This window comes from Cynocephalus volans, chromosome 1, assembly GCF_027409185.1.
Source record: "Cynocephalus volans isolate mCynVol1 chromosome 1, mCynVol1.pri, whole genome shotgun sequence".
Classification (NCBI taxonomy): domain Eukaryota; kingdom Metazoa; phylum Chordata; class Mammalia; order Dermoptera; family Cynocephalidae; genus Cynocephalus; species Cynocephalus volans.
The window spans coordinates 229,812,999-229,834,658 of record NC_084460.1 but is presented as its reverse complement, the minus strand read 5'-3'; the positions used below and the strand labels follow the sequence as shown (position 1 = coordinate 229,834,658).

General features: G+C 36.6%; 1 protein-coding gene across 4 annotated transcripts in view; it reads right to left on the bottom strand.

Moving 5' to 3' along the window:
- TANK (TRAF family member associated NFKB activator) overlaps positions 1 to 21,660 on the bottom strand; it is an 82,058-nt gene that overhangs the window by 45,714 nt on the left and 14,684 nt on the right. For all 4 annotated transcript variants that reach the window (XM_063104635.1, XM_063104625.1, XM_063104643.1 and 1 more), the window contains exon 2: positions 2,350 to 2,497. In XM_063104635.1, coding sequence (XP_062960705.1) covers positions 2,350 to 2,448 — 99 coding nt within the window. In that variant the 5' untranslated portion in view covers positions 2,449 to 2,497. The remainder of the gene's footprint in view (positions 1 to 2,349; positions 2,498 to 21,660) is intronic.

Genomic DNA, 21,660 nt, shown 5'->3' with positions numbered 1-21,660 from the left:
ATAGTCTCAAAACTTCATCAAGGGCCCAGTACATAGTAGGCACTCAATTAATGTTTCTTACATAAATCTATCAGAATATTTGAGTTTAAGAATATGTAATATACATTTTTTCCGCATCCATTCTTGAGTATTTGACAAACATCACTTTTGAAAAATAAGTGAAAAAACGAACATATAAAAAAAATGTCACTTTTCCTTCTTTGGGATATATGCTAATGTGAGCAAAGGCTTCTTCCATTGGCCAGAGCAAGAAGAGTAGGAGTTAGGAGAAATTCTTGTTTCTGTCTTAACCTAAAAATATCTCACTACTCCTATTCCCTAATTCTGTATTTCCTAACTTTCCTAGAATACAGGATTGTCAAGGATTCTTAATGAACCTTGTCACAAAACAAGAATAATAAAAGCTGTGAATTTTTTGTTTAGTTTTTATAAAAGTGATTGTGCCTTAAACCTCAACTGGAAAGAAAAAGAAATCCAAATCCTAAACTTCATCTCAATAATTTTAGAAAGCCATGTCATATAATGCCCCCCCCATCAACCCCTAATGAAGACTTATAGTCCATAAGTCTACTTATACAATGGCGCATTCATTTGTAAACCAAGAGAAGAATCACAAAGAATAATGATGGTTTCTGAGGAATGTAGGGAGGTGTGTACAACAGCTAGTTTTATAGTAGAGGTATCAACTAGAAAGGAGGAAGGAAATTGTATAGTTCTTATATTTATGGAAGAAACTAAGAACTGCATGGCTAGCATATTTCTTAGATTCAGAATTTCACAGGTTAGTAAAAAACTCTTCCTCCAACATAAGATCGCACACTTTCAACTGCCTGTGCAGGAATAATTTAACATGGCAGGCCTCAGGCTGTTACCTTCAGAAAGGCCTATTTGTAAGGTTGGCCTTTGTCTGGCATCTGGGAACTTGGCTTTTGAAAACATTTCCTAAATTACAAGGTTGTGATTGTTGTGCCAGCCTACTTAGACTGTGCAATGACATTTATGGTTAATACCTACTTTGCTTCTGAGAGCTTGGAATGTTGGTTGACAGAGGATGCCTATGTAACCAGCTCTCAATCAAAAAAACAAAACAAAACAAATCAAACAAACCCTGAACTCTGAATTTCAAATGGAGTTCCTTATATACTGCACATGTGACTGAATTTTTCAAGCTGGAGGGAAGGTGCATAGAAGACTGAAGATAGATTCCTCCACATTCTTCCTGATGATGTCTTTTCCCATTAATGATCTGGCTATGTATCTTTACCATGTTGCTGTAATAAATCTTAGCTACAAGTATGACTGCTGAGTCCTATGAGTTCTTCTAGAGAATCATAGAGTGTGTGAGCAGAATTGGAGACCTCTGAAACACTACTAAATAATGACATTAAACAAGGAAACAAATAACTCTTATCATCATCATTTCACAAAGTGTATGTTAATAAATTCTGCCCTTTACTCTGACAGTATGAAAACATGGACCATACTACTAGAATAGAGGGCAGAATTTTAAATGGAATAAATTTAGTATTACAAGAAATTCATTACATTATCCTTATTTTTCTCATCTGGCTGTAGATCAGAGAAAACCTCATTTGGACCAGTAACAGATACATGCTTAGCAAATACTAGGTTAGGTAATTTTTGCCTGGACATACCTTTTCTCCAATTTACTTTCTTTTAAAACGGAAAGTACTAAAATGTTATGTGTACAGGGATAACTTTAAAAAGCTGAAATTTTTAGTAAGTCATTAAAGACTTCACTGACATAGTCTATTTTTAACTGTCAAAAAATGGAAGACTTTTATAAATTAATAACAAATTTAGTTACAGGATATTTCTTCCTGCCAGCCAAATAACAATGTAAAAAAACACAAAAACAAAACTAGCTGAGACATGGGACAGCATGGTGCTGGTAGCACCAAGGTCAAGGGTTCAGATCCCCATGCTGCCAAAAAAAAGAAAAAATAAGCTACCCGAGAGACAATGATACTTCTAACTACTTCTAACTTTCAGTATGTTGTAAAACCATTGTTTTTAGATTTATTTCCACCTTATATACAAAGCAAATGTTGATATTTAAAAATTATTTATGGAAGACAACATTCCACATCTTTCCTAAACACAATCACTTTAAAATGAACCTATCAAATCAACCCTTCCTACAGGTTACAAGATTTTTTAAAAGATAACAAATAAAAATCTCAAGTTTCATCCATTAATATATATCTGTGTCTCAGTAATTATGTTCTTTAAGACAGTTTCTAACAATATAACATTTTTCAGTTGCAAAAGGCTCTTACATTCCATTCACCAGGATAAAGAACAAGTTTAAAAACCAGAACCACACACCTTTTGCTGTAGTTCTTTTACTGCAGAGTCTCTATCCATGCATGCCTGTCGGAAAGCTTCATATGCTTTATTGAGTTGCTCGCCAATGTTTTTATCCATTCCCCTTTGTCCTGTAGCATCACTATAAAGGTTGGAGTAAATGACAGGTCTGGAAAATAATCAGAAGAATTTAGGCAGTTATTACATCATATAAATCTCATTTTAAAAATTCATCTTAAAGATAAGTCTGTAAGGTTTACCACAAACGTTATGGCAACAAGTACTATAAAGGTTTATAAAGTCATAAAAGTGTCATCCAAAATCCTAACCAGAAATATTATGAAAACTTAACTTCCACAATTTTTTAATATTCTTTACTAAGATGCAAAAAGCAAGTGGAGTTCTAGTTCATAAATATGCTACTTTGAATATAGTAATCTATAAATGTAACCTAAAAATGGAAAAATATAAAAGGCCATACTTTATTATAGAAACATACAACAGGATTAGCAATGTGGGAAGGAATATCCTACTAAATGGACAGTCACTCCCACTTACAAGGTGAATTCTTCCTACACTGAAATTAGAGCAAAATTAAATAATTAATAAATGTTTGTGGATGGAGTTCATGCTCTTGTTATTGCAGAGCAATTAAAATTTGTGAAAATGCTCTTATTTTTAGCCCAAGATTTAGGGAGAGCTCTGTTGGACTGTACATTGAAAAGGAAAAATCGAGCTTCTGGTCAAGATGGCGGAATAGACAGTCCCCAGAGTCACTCTTTCCCACAATCAACCAATTTACAACTATTAAAAAGCAACAACAGCCAAGCTGGGACCACTAGAGCGCAGGGGAAGAGAAGCAGACCGATGGAGCGCATGAATGTGGGAGAAGCCATGATGAAAGAAAGAACTGCTCCAACCATTTAGGGCACTGGCTGCTTCCAGGATGGAGCCACTGAGCGCAAGGAGCAGGAGCTGGTAAAGTCCACAGCTGTGCCCTTCGGAGGGAGTTGCTTGGAGGCTGCAGAGGAGAAGAGGGCCTTAGTGGCCCCCAGGATAGCAAGACTACTAAGGGTTCCTGTGGACCCACACAGGAGCGAGGAGCCACAACTGAAAAATAGAAGCCACTCAGAAGCTGGTGGGTCAGTCACCTCAAGGGACCTGTGTACGGCCTGTCCCATGGGAAGTGTTTGGAGCAAGGTCGGTACGGGAGACAGGCCTACTGGGTGAACACTGGGGCACAGCAAGGAGAGCTGACCTGCCCCCCAATCAGCGTAGGACCACTCAGTGGAGACTGGTCAGGAATATAGAACTGCAGGGGGTGCCATTTGCTGAAAAGACTCAGGCCCAGACCAGAGTTTCTATACAACCCAGGTGACTGGATCCTGTAAATCCCGGAAGCACCTATAACGTCAACCATTAAAACCTGAGCTGAAAAAGCCTTCCCTAGGGAATTAGCAACAAAGCAACAATTTAGCTCAACCACAGAGCTCAAGTCTGGTTCCCACAAGAAGTTCCCTCATTTGAGAAGTAAGCAAAGGACAACAAATTAGTTCCAGTGCAGAGTTTAAGTGGCAGGGACAGCAAATAACCCAACACAGAACTGAAAGAAAAAACAGAACACCCACAGACCAGAGACAGTTTGATATTAACCAGAAAAGGTCTCTCATCACCAAAAAACACCTATAAAACCTAGAAGGACTGGAAGCTCCCCTGGGCTACCGCACCAGGGAGGGGGGAGGGATGGGAGTCTCAGCCATGTCCCCAGATACCTGCAACCCGAGGGAGGAGGGTCAAGGGCCTCAACCACACCCCTCTGACATCTGCACCCAACCCAGCAATGACCAAGCCACCACTGGAAGCCCCCTGGTCTCCCATGCAGGAATGCAGGGGGAGCCACAGGCCTCAACCCCTCCCCTTCTCCCACCCTATTTCTTTCCCCTTTCTCCTATTTCCTTCCCCTTTCTCCCCCACCCCCCAACTACTCTGCAACATTATAGAATGTTAAAAAAAAAAAGCAATATTAATAAATTTAATTAAAAAAATAAAATAAAATTAAGTTAATAATAAATAAATGAATAAAATTTAAAAGAAAAATCGCATCCCTTCAGTCCTACCCCCCACTACCTATTAGTTTTCCAACTTCTTTGCCATTTCTGAACTACAGGTGATTTGCTCAGCAGAGGTAATTTGGTTTTATCATCTCATCTTGCATAACATCTCTAACCATATTCCTTGGTCCTGAGCAGAAAGCTAGCTAACGACTCTGATTTTTCCTGTCCAGCTATAAAAACCACAACGTAGGACCTACCATTCTCTTAATCCTCTGAAAGTCACAGAATAGACAAAGTTCTCTACTGGTAAAAGGGAGCACCAAATTATTTCACTTTTTTTGAAATCCTTCATAATCTCAGTCTCTAATCTGTCATAGCATTTTTCATTTTATCTTCAGGTGTGCAATGCTTTTAAAAAATTTTTTTTTAGCATTTTCAATCAAGATATAATTCATATAACATAAAATCCACCATTTAAAAATGTACACTTCAGTATTTTTTGGTATATTCACTATGTTGTACAACCATCACCATTACTTAATTCCAGAACACTTTTATCATCCCAAAAAGAAACTCCACACCTCTTAAAAATTAGTCCCAAATCCTCTCCCCACATCTCCTGGCAACAACTGATCTGTTTTCTGTCTCTATGGATTTGCCAATTTTTAACATTTCATATAAATGGAATCACACAATACATGCTCTTTGTGTCTGACTTCTTTTACATATCATTTCTGAGGTTCATCCATGTTGTAGTATGTAACTACTTCCTTTTTATTGCTGAATAATATTACACTGTATGGATACACAACATTTTGTTTATCCATTCCTCAGCTGATGGACATTTGGACTGTTTCTACTTTTTGGCTATTATGAATGAAGGCACGATGAACATTTGTGTACACATTTTTATGTGTACATATGTTTTTCAATTCTCTTAGATATGTGCCTAGGAGTAGAATAGCTGGGTCAGATGGTAATTCAATGTCTAACTTTTTGAGGAACTGACAAACAGTTTCCATAGAAGTTGTACCATTTTACATTTCCACTAGCAATGTGTAAGGGTTCTAACTTCTCCACATCCTCACCACCACTTCTTATAGTCCATTTAAAAATTATACCCATCCTAGTGGTACCTTCATCATGGTTTTAATTTGCATTTCTCCTCCCTAGTGATTAATGATGTTGAGCATCTTTCCATGTGCTTATTAGCCACTTGCATATCTTTGGAGAAATGTCTATTAAAATCCTTTTCCCACTTTCTGTCTTTTTATTAAGTTGTAAGAGTTCTTTACATATTCTAGAAACTAGACCCTTATCAGATATATGATTTGCAAGTATTTTCTCCCATTCTGTAGATGTCTTTTCACTTTCTTGATAGTGTCCTTTGATGCACAACGTTTTCAATTTTGATAAAGTCCAATTTACCTATATTTTTTCTTTTGTTGCTTGTGCTTTTGGTGCCATATCTAAGAAACTGTTGCCTAACACAAGGTTATACAGATTTTCTGTCTGTGTTTCCTTCTAAGAGTTTTATAATTTCAGCATTTACATTTAGGTCTTTGATCCACATTGAGTTAATTGTGTATATATATGAGGTAAGGGTCCAGATTCATTCTTTTTCAGGAGGCTATCCAGTTGTCCTGGCACCTTTGTCGAAAGGGCTATTCTTTTCCCACTGAAAATGGCCTTGACGCTCTTGTTGAAAATCAACTGACCATAAATCACAATGTTCTTTTAAATATCCAGGTAGAAGTCATTTTTCAATCCTAGCCGCCAAGGTCTTTCATTTTAAGATAATAAATACACCTAAGTAGTTTACCAGGCTTAATAAAAACAATTCCAAGGTTTTTTATTACAGGGATCACAGTGTCACTCATTACTTTCTGAAGAACTAAAGGAACAGAAATTCTTCAGGCATTCCACTTAGGAAATGTTTCTACTGCTACTCCAGATACATGAAAAAGTTGAAATCTTGTTAGGATCATTAATGTTGCTAGGATCTCTGCCTAGCCATAGACACAACGGAAACATAAACAATTAGCATTAATAGGAAGTGTCACTTTTGAGTATTTTATTTATATAGATATTATCTCATTCAAAAAAGTTTAGGCCACTTTCAAAAAGTACATAAGAGATTAAAAAGAAGTATTCAAGGAAAGAAGGGAAAATATGCGTACGTAGTCACTAGGACTATAATATACTGTAATACATTAATGCAGAAATTAGAGGTTTTAAGTAACTTAGTAGCTAAATTATCTATAACTGTTTAAAAAAGCTGAACATATCCTGACAAATTATCAATGTAAATCACATGTGTATTTTTTAAATCTGGGTCAAATAAGAGCCTTGAACTGGGAATCCATCTAGTTTTTTGCTTTGTTCTATCAGTTATAGGCCACTAAATCTTCTGGGACCCAAGTTTCTTTCTCTCCAGTGCAAAAAAAAAATGTTTGGACTCAATTTCTAAGGAACTTCCTTGTTCTACAGTTCTTAAGTCTATGAGTTAAAAATGCATGTCTGTTCTATCAAGAAGGCACACTCTTGTTTTTAAAAATGTAAATGAAGCACTAAAAATAGCTGCAACATATGCAAGTAAATCATTTGGAGCCCTCACTTCAGGTCCTTGAATTAGACCACACAAATGTCACTAAGAGGAGCTACTGAGTAAGTTCCACATGGATGAATCCTATTCCTGAAATAAGAATGTATGCTGAGTAATATGTTTCAGATTGATACAAATACATAAATGATACATTTAATTTCTATTTATAACCAGAAAGAAAATTGGGTGTTACATCAGCAATACTGACCAGAGAAAAAGAAAAATCTTTGGGACCCAGCTAATTAAATTGGATGGATATCAAATCTTAACACCCTGAACTTTAAAGGCATTTGTTCCTGTTTTTGTTGTTGTTGTTGTTGTTGTTGTTGTTGTTGTTGTTTGTTTGTTTTAAGAATTTGTTAAGTATAAAATTAATTTCACAATTTAAGAGGCAGTCACATTTCAATTACATTTTGGTAAGCCTTCTGCAAAATTCACCCGGCTCCAGGGGAATGCTTTTTATTTATAGAAAACATGCTCAAACCCAAATCTCACGGCCAGTCTCATTCCCAAACCCAGGAAATCGAAGCTAGAGCAATTTCTGCCTTGGAAACACTGTTCTAGTTAGGGTTTAACTTTATTTCTGGGTTTGGTTTGCTGGCTTCCTTCTACCATAGGAGGAAAAGATTAAGCAGGGTAGCTGGGCTAGCTGAATGCAAATCCCCCCATCCCATCCTGCCTCCTGCAATTCTCCTGGAAGCCTGGATACTCCCTCACCCACCCTGGTCCCTCTGGTAGTAATTCTTTTTATCTCACCCAGGATTGGTGCTTCTGGCAAGAAGGCAAAACGAAAGGCAGCAGATTCCTGTTGCATCTATACAGCCCAGCGAGTGTCTATGTGTGCCTGTCCAGGAGGAAGTACTAAGAAAATCCCTGGGCAGCAGGCTGCTTCTTCTTTCATTGATCCCTGGGTTAAATAATAAGACAGGCCTGGGTAGGAGAGGCAGCTTAGGCAAGGGAGATGTTTTTACCTTCCTTTGGTAAAGCTTCCCAGACCCAACAAAGGTTTGTCAACTGCTAAAGCCAAAGTTTGATTTTAATAAAATATATCCCATTACTACTCAATTCAATTACAAAAAAGTATTTGATTGCTTACTACGTATAAACCATTGTGTAAGGTATAGCAAGGGACTCAGAGATAATACCACCTTCAAGTTATGTTTCTTTCACTAAGTATTTTCACAAATTCTTCATTTTCTATTACTAATATTTCCATTTGACTGATAAGGCTCAGAAGGCTTACCCATAGCTACATAGCTGTGTTATGAATTGGACTACATCTTCAAAATTCTCAGTTCAAGGATAGTTCATTAAAGCCAGTTGCAGAGCATTCTCTCCAGGTGCTATGATGTGTATGTTCATTCAATAAAACATTTACTGAGTGCCAATTATAAGTGAAAGTGTACTGGGCACCACTGATGCAGTGAGAACAAACCAGACATGAAACCTACCACATGAAGTCACCTTAGCTGTAACTTGAAACACCATTAGCTTGTAACTTGAAACTCTGTAGCCTTTTGGCTACATATACTTATACTGTACATAAGTATCTTAAAATATCCAAAAGGCTAGAGTTTGGAGTGGAAAGTGGTCAGACCTATTTATGAAGTTTAGGAAGGCTTTGAGATGTAATGGTATTTGAATAGGGTTTTGAAGTATGGATAGGAATGACCTCACCCATTCCTTTTATTTGATTATCAAATGGCAGTCATCCTTTCTGAAAGAGGTTTCCTATTGCTATAAAGATGTTTTCAGTGTTAGATAATATCCAATCTTTACCAAAACAGGCCAGGATTATAGGCATTTCTTGTGATTGGTTTTCCTGATCAGGACAACCATGCAAACCTGATACATTTCTTAAATATAACAATGGTGGTTATGACAGCAATGACAGATTGGGCTATAGAGCTTTTTCCATGATGCTTGAAAGCAAGTAGGGGTAGAAATGAAAAAAAAGGACAAATTCTGCATTCTCAGTATTCTTCGCTTTTAAAATGAAGGGGTTGGATGATATAATCTCCTTCAACTTCATGATTATATAGCATTACCAAACAAATACTGAGCATAGAAGCTTTTGCTTAGCAAATATGGTGACTTTTTTTTCCTCAGAAATGGTACTGTAAATTTAAAAAGAGTTTAAATTCAGATCCCAGGTCTGCAATTTTCTAGCTTTATCACACAGTTTGTAGGGTTATGAAAATTAAGTGAGACCATATATGAAGCACATGTTATTGGTTCTCAATATACATTCTCCCCTTCTCTTATAGTACTAGTACTCCTCATTTTTAGCTGGTATGGCCATGTGACTATGCTCTGGTCATTGACAAATGGATGTAACTTCCAAAACAAGCTCTCCCTTTTCACCCTTTTCCCTCTCCCAGCTGGACAGAATGCTGTAGTGGTGAGCCACCTGGAACACTGTGGTGATGGCAACACTTCAGGGATGGTGGAACAATAAGAATGAAGAAGCCTAGGTCCTTGATGCTGTGGAGCTGCCAGATCAGCTTTGGACATCTTATACTTTGAATTGTAATATGCAAGAGAAAAACAATTTCTGTCTTATTTAACCACTGCTTTGTTGGTCTCTAAAAGAGAAGTTGAGCTGTATACTACCTGGTACAATACTCAAGATTCATTAAGTGCTAATACACGGTAGATACTCCTTTCATCCCTGGGCAAGAGATAAATAGTCATGGTCTTTGCCATTTTCTCAAATTAGAGCTCATAATTTTGTCAGACAGACACACATGAAAATAAGTAATCCATCTAGGAGGTCAATTATAAGTGTGTAAAAAAAGTATAGCATATCTTGTTAGGGGCCTGGGTGCTACAGGTATAAACATCTATAGGACCTCACTCAATGATTTGCTCAAGAGTTATGCTTTTCATTGTGGAGAAGGAGAAGGATGAGAAAACTGATAAATAAAAGGTGTAAGCAAGATAAAGTCTCAACAGGAGGTACAATTAAAACGAGAGGGATTGTGGAAGGCTTCATAGAGGATCTGACAGATGAGGATTATAACAAGTAGAGAATAAGAGGGGAAAAATGTTCATTCGAAAAAGTAGAGGCACTGAGAAGACCCTAATATGGTGCATTTAGTGACTGGAGTATTTCTGCAAGTCTGGCATGTGTGCAGAGAGGATGGAGAGGAGAGGGTGGCAATGCAGGCTATGGTCAGGGTCACCATGCGCTGCACTGCAAAAAGGAAGAAAGGAATAATAAGTGTAGGACACCATTCACAAAGACCATGATTGGGATGACACCCCCTAGAATTTAGAGTGCACAAAGTGCATAAACTGCATGCAGCAGACTCAGTTATGGCCAGACTGTAGTACACTTTGAATGTCACTCTTGAAAAATTTAGACTTTAACCTGCTGACTGGGGGTATTGAAGGATTTTCAGGCAGGAGATGGACATGTTTTAGAAAGGTAGACTAGATGCCAGCATAGAGCACACACTTGTATGGGAGACAAAGCAGGGATAGCCCACAGGAAACTACTGTTGTATTCTGTGTGAAAGATGAGGGCTTGAACTAAGGCAGGGGAAATGAAAGATGAGTAGATTCAAGAAACATTACAAAGGTAGAAGTAAGAGGATTTGGTGGCCAACTAGTTCTGCACAATAGACACTTTGAAGGATAGAAGAATCAAGTACCTGTGATTCTGAATCACTTGGCCCGGAATGGGGCCTTGGAATCTGCATTTTAATTAGCAAAGTGCCCCAGGTAATTTTGTCACAGATGGTTCACCAGCCATATTTTTCAAAACACTATGCAGACAATGGTGATAGCCAGACACAGAGAAACAGGAAGAAAATTTTGCAGGGGAAAGATATTGAATTCAAATTTGGACAAAAGTGCTAAAAGAGATATAATAATACGGAAGAAAGAACCAACTGAGTGATAATCTGTAGGAAGAAATGAAAGCTAAATATGCCTTCCCTATTCTTTGTATTCTTGAAGTCCTGTTTTGAATGTCCTCTGATACACACATCCTCAGATAGTCAACCAGGCCAAAATCATTTTACTAAGAAAATGCAGAAGAAACTACATTTTGGAAAAGGAAACAGTGGAGAGAGAGAGAGAGAGAGAGAAGCAATACTCATTACTGTACCACTATGTATCACAAAATGAATACTTTTTTTCCTCCCAAATATAAACTGAAAAAAGAGGATAGGCCCACTTACTGTTTATCTGGAAGATGTCAGAAGGAAAACTAGGAAATGCATAAAATAGTCTGACATTTTAGTACAAATCTGTCATTTTATGTAAAGAAACAATAACCAAATAAATAGAAATGTTGTCTAATGCTCGGTTCTGTTAACCTTTATATACTGTTAAATAAGAAGAAAAGTAGCTCACTGGCAGGGTATTTGAATGTGTGGTTTTTCTTAACTCTCTTCTACTCCACCAAATTTATGACAATAAAGTAGTATTACTAATGATTTTTCAAAAGAATAGAAGAATTTGTATCTATCTTCTGGTCTTAACCAAAAAAGTTTGCAAAAAATTTTTTTTCAGTAATCTTAAAAAGGTCCCTCCAAACTAGATCACTATTGATCTAGTGATCAATAATGTATGAGATGTCACAGGGTACACAAGATTCATAAAGGGCAAAAGAATTTTTGACCCAGAAGTAGTTAAAATTTTGTAAGGTAAGATTAGCTGCCCTCCAGTACCCCTGACTCATTTACTGTATCAGAACAAAACCACTATGAAAGGAGAGAGCTCTTCCATGAAAAGAGAGTGAAATTTCAGGAGTGAGATAGAGAACTTTTCACAAAAAGGCCTACCTTCTCTTTAAATCACAGTTTAAAATTGCTGAACAGCCACTTAGCCTTGAGAATATTACCAATGATAAATAGGAACAGTCAAAGCCTACATAATTACAAAGCTGTACCCTGCGTTCTTTACTACTGGCATAGGACTCTACAGCTCTTCATACTCCTACTTTTAATTTCCCTGAGGACACCTAGAGGCTGTTGGGCAAATGCTTGCAAGTCACAACTTGTTTTATTAGAAGTAATTGTGAGAAGTCCAATGAGAAAATAAAAAAGGTTTCAGAGATTTCCAGATCTCCATTTCCAGTCATTCCCAAGATGTTTAGGGTGTGACTTTAAATGTACAATATAAGTTTAAAACCAGATCCGATATTTCTACACCATGCAATGTACTCTTTGACTCCAACTGTTGAATATTCCTGAAGATAGAACCCCAAAATTCTCTGGGTAGCCTGACAAACTAACCTTTCAAATCTACATCTGTGCCAAAATTATCCAACTTTCCACTCTTTTCAGGGCCACACCAGTTTTTCTCAAATGTCAATATTCAGAAATAGTAAATCCTAACACTTGCTGTGCCATCCTATTGTGGGGAAGCAAGAGTTGATTAAAAACTTTGACTTATTGTTTTACTTCCTTTTTTCTCTGGAAAAAAATTAAAAGATGCTATAAAATAAAGACTCCAAACTTAATTTTTAACTAGACCACATTCTGTGTGAAATGTACTAATTTCTCAAATATGACAACTTATAGATTAAGGAATCTAAATTAAAAAGCCTAGCCAACCAAAGATAAAATCAGAGTTGGAGCGCAGAACACATGTCCAGTCTAGACACGCTTGGCGATACATTAAAGTGAACAAGTCATTTAATCTTTCCATGGACTTCAGTTCCCTCATCTGCCCCACTTTAGAATGTTTGGGGTAGAGTCATGCTACAGGATATTGGTTCTCAATCTGTCAGGACACTAGAATTATCCAGAGCGGTTTTAAAAAACAGATTAGTAGGCAGGTCTGAGTGCAGTGGTGTTTATAACTAATTGATCACAACCAGTCACAGCCTTAAAAAAAAAAAAAAAAAAAGGATAGCAAAGCTTTTCCAAGACATCCTGGATCATAATTTTGTGTAGGAGAAGATGTGAGATAGATTTTAATTCACTGCCATAGGAGGTTGAGTCATAACTAGGAAGGCAATGTAAAACATTTGTATGGACCAAGGCAGAGAAACAGGCTTTCATAAGGTGGCCTTCTTTTCCACACTGATCTGCTTTCTGAATTGTTTCAGAAGTGTACAGAACTTGGAAACAAAAATAGCAGTTGCTAAGTAAGGTAGAAGACTTTCCCTTGGGGGAAAAAAAGGTATTTTGATGCTTTGGCAGATGGCCCAGAGCAACAGAACTTTATTGATCTTGGTTTCATGAAATTTCCATAACTTGTAGGTCTATATGAAAAATGTTTTAAATTCTATTAATGACATTTTCACTGACGTTCTTGTTGAGAAATTTGAGTGTGACCACAGCCCTTCTCTCACCAAGCAGCAATGACAGCTTTAACTCGATGTTCCTATCAATACTCGAATCATCCCAAATCTATTTAAATTCTGAAACTATCTATACATATTTAAGGGAGGACATAGATCCCAATGACATGTCTTCAGTCCAAAGAGGCACACAGCCATGGACCAGAAGGACAATCTCAGTCTTCTGTTTGAATAGCAAGCGTCCCAACAATGAAGGAGGTAGTCCCCTATTTCTTTACAGTAAAACACTGGGGACAGAGAGGTAGGAACTGACCTATTTGCCAGGTGCTTTACATAAATTACCTCATTCCTAATCTTCCCTCTGCAGGAGCATATATTGTCTTCTCTTTACAGATGAGAAAACAGCTTCAAAAGGGTAAATAAGTTGCTAAGGTCACAGAATTAGAAAATGTAAGAACCAGATAAATCCAGGTCTCTCTAACGTGAAAGCACAATCTCTAGCTCTTTTTCCCCTAATTTAGCTTTTGTTTCATTTTTCTCAAAGCTATACATACCAATATCTTAATGAGTCAAATAGCTCTATAAGGCTTTAAAAAAAACAGTAGTCCTCTGCCCTCCCCTCCCCCTTTCCTACTTCATCTTAGCTATATAACTCCTTTGGCTGATTTTTTTTTTTTTTGTATTTATCTCTGTATCTCTGTAACATGTAATATTGCCACTATTGATTTTTCAGTTTTACTTATCTTCTCACTATGCAAAATAAGGATTCAGCACTCTTTAAACACTTCTTCCTTCCTATTCTCCCCATTTTCCCAATATAGTTACATCCTATTTTTGGTTAGATGAGCACATTCAGCTTTTACTTTATTACTATGTAATGCTATTCACTACTGAGCCATATAATATACCTTTGGTTGCTTTTCCTCTCTAGAAAAACTTTTTCCCTGAAAAAATTTTTTGTTTGCTTTATTTCCTATTATCACTAATAAACCTCCTCAACAACTTCAGACACTTCAGGTATTCTGTCAACATCCCCTTCTTAGAGGAATCTCTCCTTAAGCTTTCTGACTTGCTCCAGTCTAGACTGGTTGCTCTCTATGCCTTCCTCTCCGGACATTTCAAGGTGAATTTGGGGACTCCCCTTTGTCCATCTTTCTAACTGACTCCCTTATTTTCAGTATGCCAAATCTAGTTTGACATTCCTACCTGATGGAGGAAATCCTCCAGCAGCTTCCTGAGAAAGATTGTTTGGGAAGTAAATTTTTTGAGATCTTGCATAATTGAAAATATCTTTATATTCAGACTTAACTTGCAAGTTTGCCCAGATTAAGAGTTCTAGGTTGAGAGTAATTTTTCCTCAGAATTTTGAAAGCTTTGCTATGCTGTCTTTTAGCATCCATTTGTTTTGTTGAAGCCCAGACCCTTTATGATTACTGATCTGTACTTACCTTATTTTTTTTTCCTCTTTGGAAACTATTAGAATTTTTTTTCTTTGTCCTCAGTATTCTGAAATTTCAGGACCAAATCTATTATGGACTGTTTATATTCATTGCAATAGGTGCATGGTGGGCTCTTTCAATCAGGAAGTTCATCCTTCAGTTCTTGGAAATTTTCTTGAAGTATTTTTTGGGCAATTTCCTTCCTTTCATATCCCTTTCTGGGACTCCTACTATCTGGATACTGACTATTAACTGGTACTCTAATTATCTCTACTCCACCTCCCCTTTTAAAATGAACTTCTCTCCTTATTTCACAGATACAATGTCCTAAGTCTGTTGTCTTTGGCAGCCAATATTATGCCAAATGATAGTCAACCAATCCTGGATATAGAAAATAATAATCAAGGGTAAGTAGTGGTGATTCTGGACCTCCACTGAGGCTTAGGGTGTATGAGCCAAACAATGTTCCATTCCCAATTGCCCAGTTCAATCAGAAGAGCTGAACTTTGGTCAGTTCTATATATTGTGATTTTAAGTTTGAAGAGAATGAGAGGCTTAAATGTAGGATTTCCATCATCTCCTCCCCAGGACAGTTTGTAATTCTTTTGTGCGGTGGTAGAGAAAAGTATGGGTGACTGGGGAGGTAGGAAAGGCCCCTTTTCTGGGTTTTCCCCACTGCTGAGCCTATTCTCCTTCTGGGCAAATGTTCTGCCAGGGCTCACACTTGTGGTAAGAGGCCAATTCAAATCTAAAGCAGTTTCAGGATGGGGAAAGGAAATCACCTTGAGTAACTGCTACCCCTTCCCCTTTGCCCTAGAAAAGAAAGCCACTAGCTTTTCCCAACCTCTTGGGGGTATGACTAATAACAAGAGTTCACATTCTGTTTTAGAAAAAGTTGCCACTTTAGCAGATGAAGAGGTGAATAAGTGAGAGACACATCCTGTCTTTTCTGCATCTAGCTATGTTTTTGCCTTCTCACCCATGAAAAGCACCAGAAGCAAAAAGCAGAAAATCAGTCAATAACAGTATACACATATAAATAAGACATCCTCTGTCTTGGATAGTTAAGGCAGCCCTTTAAAGACACTCAAAAATATAAGTGTGTTTTCCTTACTTGAAGAAAGTAAATGGAAGACAACTGTCATTCCTAACATTTACTTATGATCATTTTTCACTTTTAAGAGCGTTATATAACACAAGCAGCCAATTCTCCAAATGACAGCTTGTATTTCTATTCTCACTTTCCAGGTTGTAAACTTTGGTTATGGATATACCCACAGTACATTGCACCACACTGTTTCTGTGTTCCAATCAGGCAGCTGATACAATAGAAAGTTAAGTATCAAAGATGTGCCAGAATTTGGATTTTGTATTTCTTCCATAAGCTGGTTGGCTAAATGCACCAGTATAAACAAGGTAGGACAACCTCACTGGTCAAACCCAAAGCTCCCCAGTCCAGGTTCTCCATTTTGCTGGATGTCAGAACTTGATGAAACTTTCTATGCTATCTCCCAACAGTTAAAAGATTGCATCATCAAAGACCACACCCTTGAGTCTCAGATTTGCCTTACTTCCTTTTTTTCCTCCAGTATTACTTCTTCCTCTCAGACTGTTTATCAAATGCTATGGGTTCCAGTGCATAACTAAACAGTATAACACCAGAAGGGAAACTGGGCATGTAATATTCTACCCATCTGAGGTAAACATACACATGGCGCTGCTCAGTTTGCTGTGCTCAGGCATGTGAATGATCTCTCCGGGGTATGCTTTTCTCTGAGTAGAGCCCATGTCAAAAGCTGGAGATGGAGAGGGGGCATATACAATTTTAAAATGGCTAATACTAAAAAATGGTTTTCATAAATCATATAAAATAGGGCTCTGCAGACTATTCATGGGTGAAAGAACTAGAAGAGAAAGTTTGTATTCACTGTGAGCAGATGTAGAGAAGCAGAAGGACTATGTAGGAAGGAAGAGCACATATTATAATCTCCTAGGATTTATGAGATTTTAATGTTCATCAGAAAGAAAACATGGACTTAAAGAGGTTAAGAAACATCAATAACGAGGGAAAGGCATTTCTAGTCTAGGGATACCACATACATGAGGTCATGAGCTTACATAAGAGTAAATGACACGTAATATATGGTTATATATTTTGGGTTTGGGTTTGGGTTTGATCAGTGAGGTCATCTTACATTGTTTATGCTAATGTATTTAGCCAACCAGCTTATGGAAGAAATACTATGAACAGTAAAACCACTTAAATATCCCATAATAACAGTCTATGTGCTGACTGGTTTTACTAAATATTTTTCAAGCCCAAGACATGATTAAAAAACATGACACACGTACTACATAGGTCCCAAAGGCTTGTTTTCAGTTGCATAGGACCTGGTACCATTGCTGTTATAACATCCCTCAATTTATTTGAACAGTTGTCAAATACTGCACCTAGTTCAAAAGACTCTGCACAAAAGACTCTAATTAACTACTCACGTAAAAGGTAGTTCATTTCGTATTCTCTGTTATCCCTTCCTGAAGATAATTCATAATTTTGGTTCTGAACTATACAGAGATTTTTGATACCTATTCTAGATAACAGACTAAAAGGAAAGAACCCTTTAGTCGTGATTCAAAAGCATGGCATCAAGCATAGGAAACAACAGGTGGGAAATAGCAGACACAGCATAAATGCTACAAGAAATAGAAACTAAAACTTGGCTTGACATAATTGAACACAAATGAGTTGAAATTAAACTAATATTTATGCTTACAAGGTGTTAGAAAACAAAAAGGATAAATAGTATTAACAACTAATTCAGCTAATGCATGGTATCAGAACAGTGAAGTTTTATATCAACAGGCTATTTTATTTACCATTTACTTCTGGATAATTGGTATGATTTTTAAAAACATGCAGTTTTTCTTCATTTCAGGGCAAGCCCCCAATCATGTCAATAATTATTTTGCTATATTAATAGACCATAAGCTAAAATACTTGAACAAATATCCAAGAATTCACATAAGGCCTACCCCCAACTATAAATAACACTTGTGAATGTCTTGAGGTATCCTCCATAGTTCACAGATGTATATTGCTAAATTACATTACCTGTTTAAGGTCATATTCTTGAAAGTGATCAAAAAGTGTTTGAAATAATCATTTATAAAAGTTAATAATTCTATCAAAAATTACTTAACACTATTAGCAATGTATTGACAATAAACTATTAGTCAAGTGAAAATGTGGGCTTTCTTTATGGTTGACTTGTATTCTTTAGAACATGTGGAGCTCCATGTGCAGCATACATCACACACGTACCTGAAATGTGCTAATGATTTTCACTTCATAGTAAATAAATATAAGCATGTTCAGCTTGTGTACTTTCTCACCCACTCATTTTGAAACGCCCTGTGTGATTTGGTTACAGTAGAAGGTCAGCTTGGTTATTAACTTTAAAGTAAGAAATTTCCCGGCAAAACTGGGAAGTTAGTGACAACAAAGTGAAACTAATGCTTTCCCAATTGAATTTCACTCTTAGTTTCTTTCAGGACATAAAACAACTTGTCCATGTAGAAGTAACACCCTTTTATAACATAACTGAAGAAGAGAAAACAAAGAATAGAAATGTATTATACTTATCAGCCTCAGCCTACCCACAGCATTTTTCCTTGGCCAAGAATAAAACAGTTGTGGAGAGTGGGGGGTGGGGGGAGGAGAATGACCAGGATCAGCAGAGCAATTCTTTGCAGTATTTGACATTAAAGAAGAAAAACACATGTGATAAGTTATGATAGATGCCAAAGAGCCATTTAACAAAATTCAACTTCTGTTCCTGATAAAAATGTTTAATTAAGTAGTAATGAAAAGACATTGTCTTAACCCAACAAGAAATATATACACCAAATGAATACCAAATACCTATCATTTAAAATCGTTCTCCATATACTGGGGATAGGACAGTCTCTTCAATAAACAGTGCTGGGAAAATTGGAGATCCATATGCAGAAGAATGAAACTAGACCTCTGTCTCTCACCATATACCAAAATCAACTCAAAGTGAATTAAAGACTTAAATGTAAGACCCCAAACTATAAAACTTCTAGATGAAAACATAGGGGAAACACTTCAGGACCAGGTCTGGGCAAAGACTTTATACTTCAGAGGCACAGGGCAAAAAAGCAAAAATTAACAAATGGGATTATATCAAACTAAAAAGATTCTGCACAGCAAAGGAAATAATCAGCAGAATAAAAAGACAACCTGCAGAATGGGAGAAAATATTTGCAAACTATGCATCTGACCAGGGATTAATAACCAGAATATACAGAGAACTCAACTCAATCTTAAGAAAAACAAATAACCTGCTTAAAAAATGGGCAAAGGAACTGAACAGACATTTTTCAAAAGATGACATACAAATGGCCAACAGGCATAATGAAAAATGCTCAACATTACTATTCATCAGAGAAATGCAAATCTAAACCGCAATATCATCTTAGTAAGAATGGCTACTATCAAAAAGACAAAATAACAAATGCTAGTGCTTTGGGTTGTATGCTCCCTACAACTTAACTCCCACTTTAACTGTTGAGGGTGGGAAATCCTATTATGGTAATTGAAAGGTGGGGCCTTGAAGAGGTGATTAGATTGTAGGACCATGCCATAATGAATGGATTAATAATTGTGGTCAGGGGTATGGTTCTGAGGGTTTTAAAAGAAGGGAACAAGAGAAGTTCACTTTCTCTGCTCCACCATTTTTCTACCATGTGAGACTTCTGTGTTGCTGCAAAGCCACCACCAAAGAAAGCCCTCACCACAAGTGTTCCTTGGACTTTGGACTTCCCAGCCTCCAAAACTGTAAGCAATAAATTTCAGTTTCTTTATAAAATATTCAGTTCCATACGTTTTGTTATAAGAAACAGAAACGAACTAATACAGCTAATGAGTATGTGGAGAAAAGGGAACTCTTATACATCTCTGGTGGAAATGTAAATTAGCACAGCCACTATGGAAAACAGTACGGAGATTTCTCAAACAACTACAGACAGAACTACCATATGATCAAGCAATCCCACTACCGTGTATATATCCAAAGGAATGGAAATCAACAAGTCAAAAGGACACTGGCACTAACATGTTTATTGTGGCTCTACTCACAATAGCCAAGAGTTGGAACCAACCTAAATGTCCTTCCACGGATGATAGGACAAAGAAAACATGAAACACGCCCCTCCCCCCAAGAATACTACTCGGCCATAAAAAAGAATAAAATTCTGCCATTTGCAGCAACATGGATGAGCCTGGAGAAAATTATGTTAAGTGAAATAAGCCAGGCAGAAAGAGAAATACTGCTTGTTCTCACTCATATGTGGAAGCTAAAAAAGTTGATCTCAGGAGAAGAGAGAAGGGGAGAGGAAGGGAGAGAGGGTGATCGGTTGATACAAAATATTAGAGATAAGAATGGGATCTAGTGTTCTATAATAATATAGGGGGACGACAGTTAATAACAAAGTACTGTGTATCCTTGAATAGCTAGTCAGGATGATATTGAATGTTCCTAACACAAAGAAGTGACAAATGTTTGAGGTGATGAATATACTAAGCACCCTGATATGATCACTGCACACTGTATGAATGTACCCAAATATCATACTGTACTCCATAAATATATACAATTATCATGGGTCCATTAAGAAAAATAAATTAAAAAGAGGGAAAAAAAGAGAGAAATAGAGAATAGAATAGTGGTTGCCAGAGTGGGGAAAGGGGAGCGGAACAGCCAGGAAAGGTTGGTAAACTGGCACAAAGTCATGGTTAGATAGGAAGAATAAGTTCTGGTGCCCCAGGGTGACAATAGCTAATAATATTGTATTGTATATTTCAAGATAGCCAGAAAAGAGGATCTTGAATGTTATAACCACAAATAGATGATAAATATTTAGGTGAAAGATATGCTAACTGTTCTGATTAGATCATTACACAATATATACATGTACTGAAACAACAAACTGTACCCCACAAACATGTACAAGGAAAAATAAATACAAATTTAAAAAAAAAAAGAAGGTAAAATAGAAAAAATTTAAAAATTAAAAACACCCAAAATTGTTCTCAAAGTGCTAGCCAATGCAAACAGGACTCCCCCCTCCCCTGCCTCCCTGCCCCAAAAAAGACTTTGGACACAATCCATTCTCTGTAAAAATTCTAATATGCTAGAAACATTAAAGGAAACTTCCTTGATAAATCAAATTTATTAGAAACTAATCGTAAATATCATATTTAATGATGACATGGTAAAAGCATCCCCAAACTAAGAAACGAGATAAGCATGACCAGAATCATTGTTATTATTTATCACTGTTCTGGAGAAGCTAGTAATTCATTAAAGAAAGAAAGCAGTATAAAGGAAGAGATAAGACTATTATATTTAAATAGTTGTTTTCCTAGAAAATTCAAGAGAAAAGATTAAAAGTAATAAATTTAGAAAGTTGGCCAGATATATAAATACTCATATACATACCAGTCACAAAATGTTAGAGAATATAATGGTTAAAATCCCAAAAGGATTATTTTAATGGAACATAAACAGTTTATTTTGTCTGGAAAACAATTCAATAATATTCAAGAAAATTTTGGGAAAAAAAATGAGAAAGGACTTGCCCTATGAATTACTAAAAATGCCACAATCAAACTAGATTGGTGTTTGTAAAGGAAGAGACAAACAGATCAAGGCAACAGATGAATCTAAAAAAAGATGCATGTACACATGAGAATTTACTATATTAAGGAGGTATTTCCAATCGGTTGAGAAAGAACGATTTCAACAAATGATTTCAGAAAAAATGGGTACCTATTCATAAAAACTAAGAAAAAAATTAAATATCTTATACAATGTACAAAAAGAATTTTCAGATATTTCAATGAGTACAACATAAAAAGAAAAGAATCAACAAAGAAGATTTTAATAATTT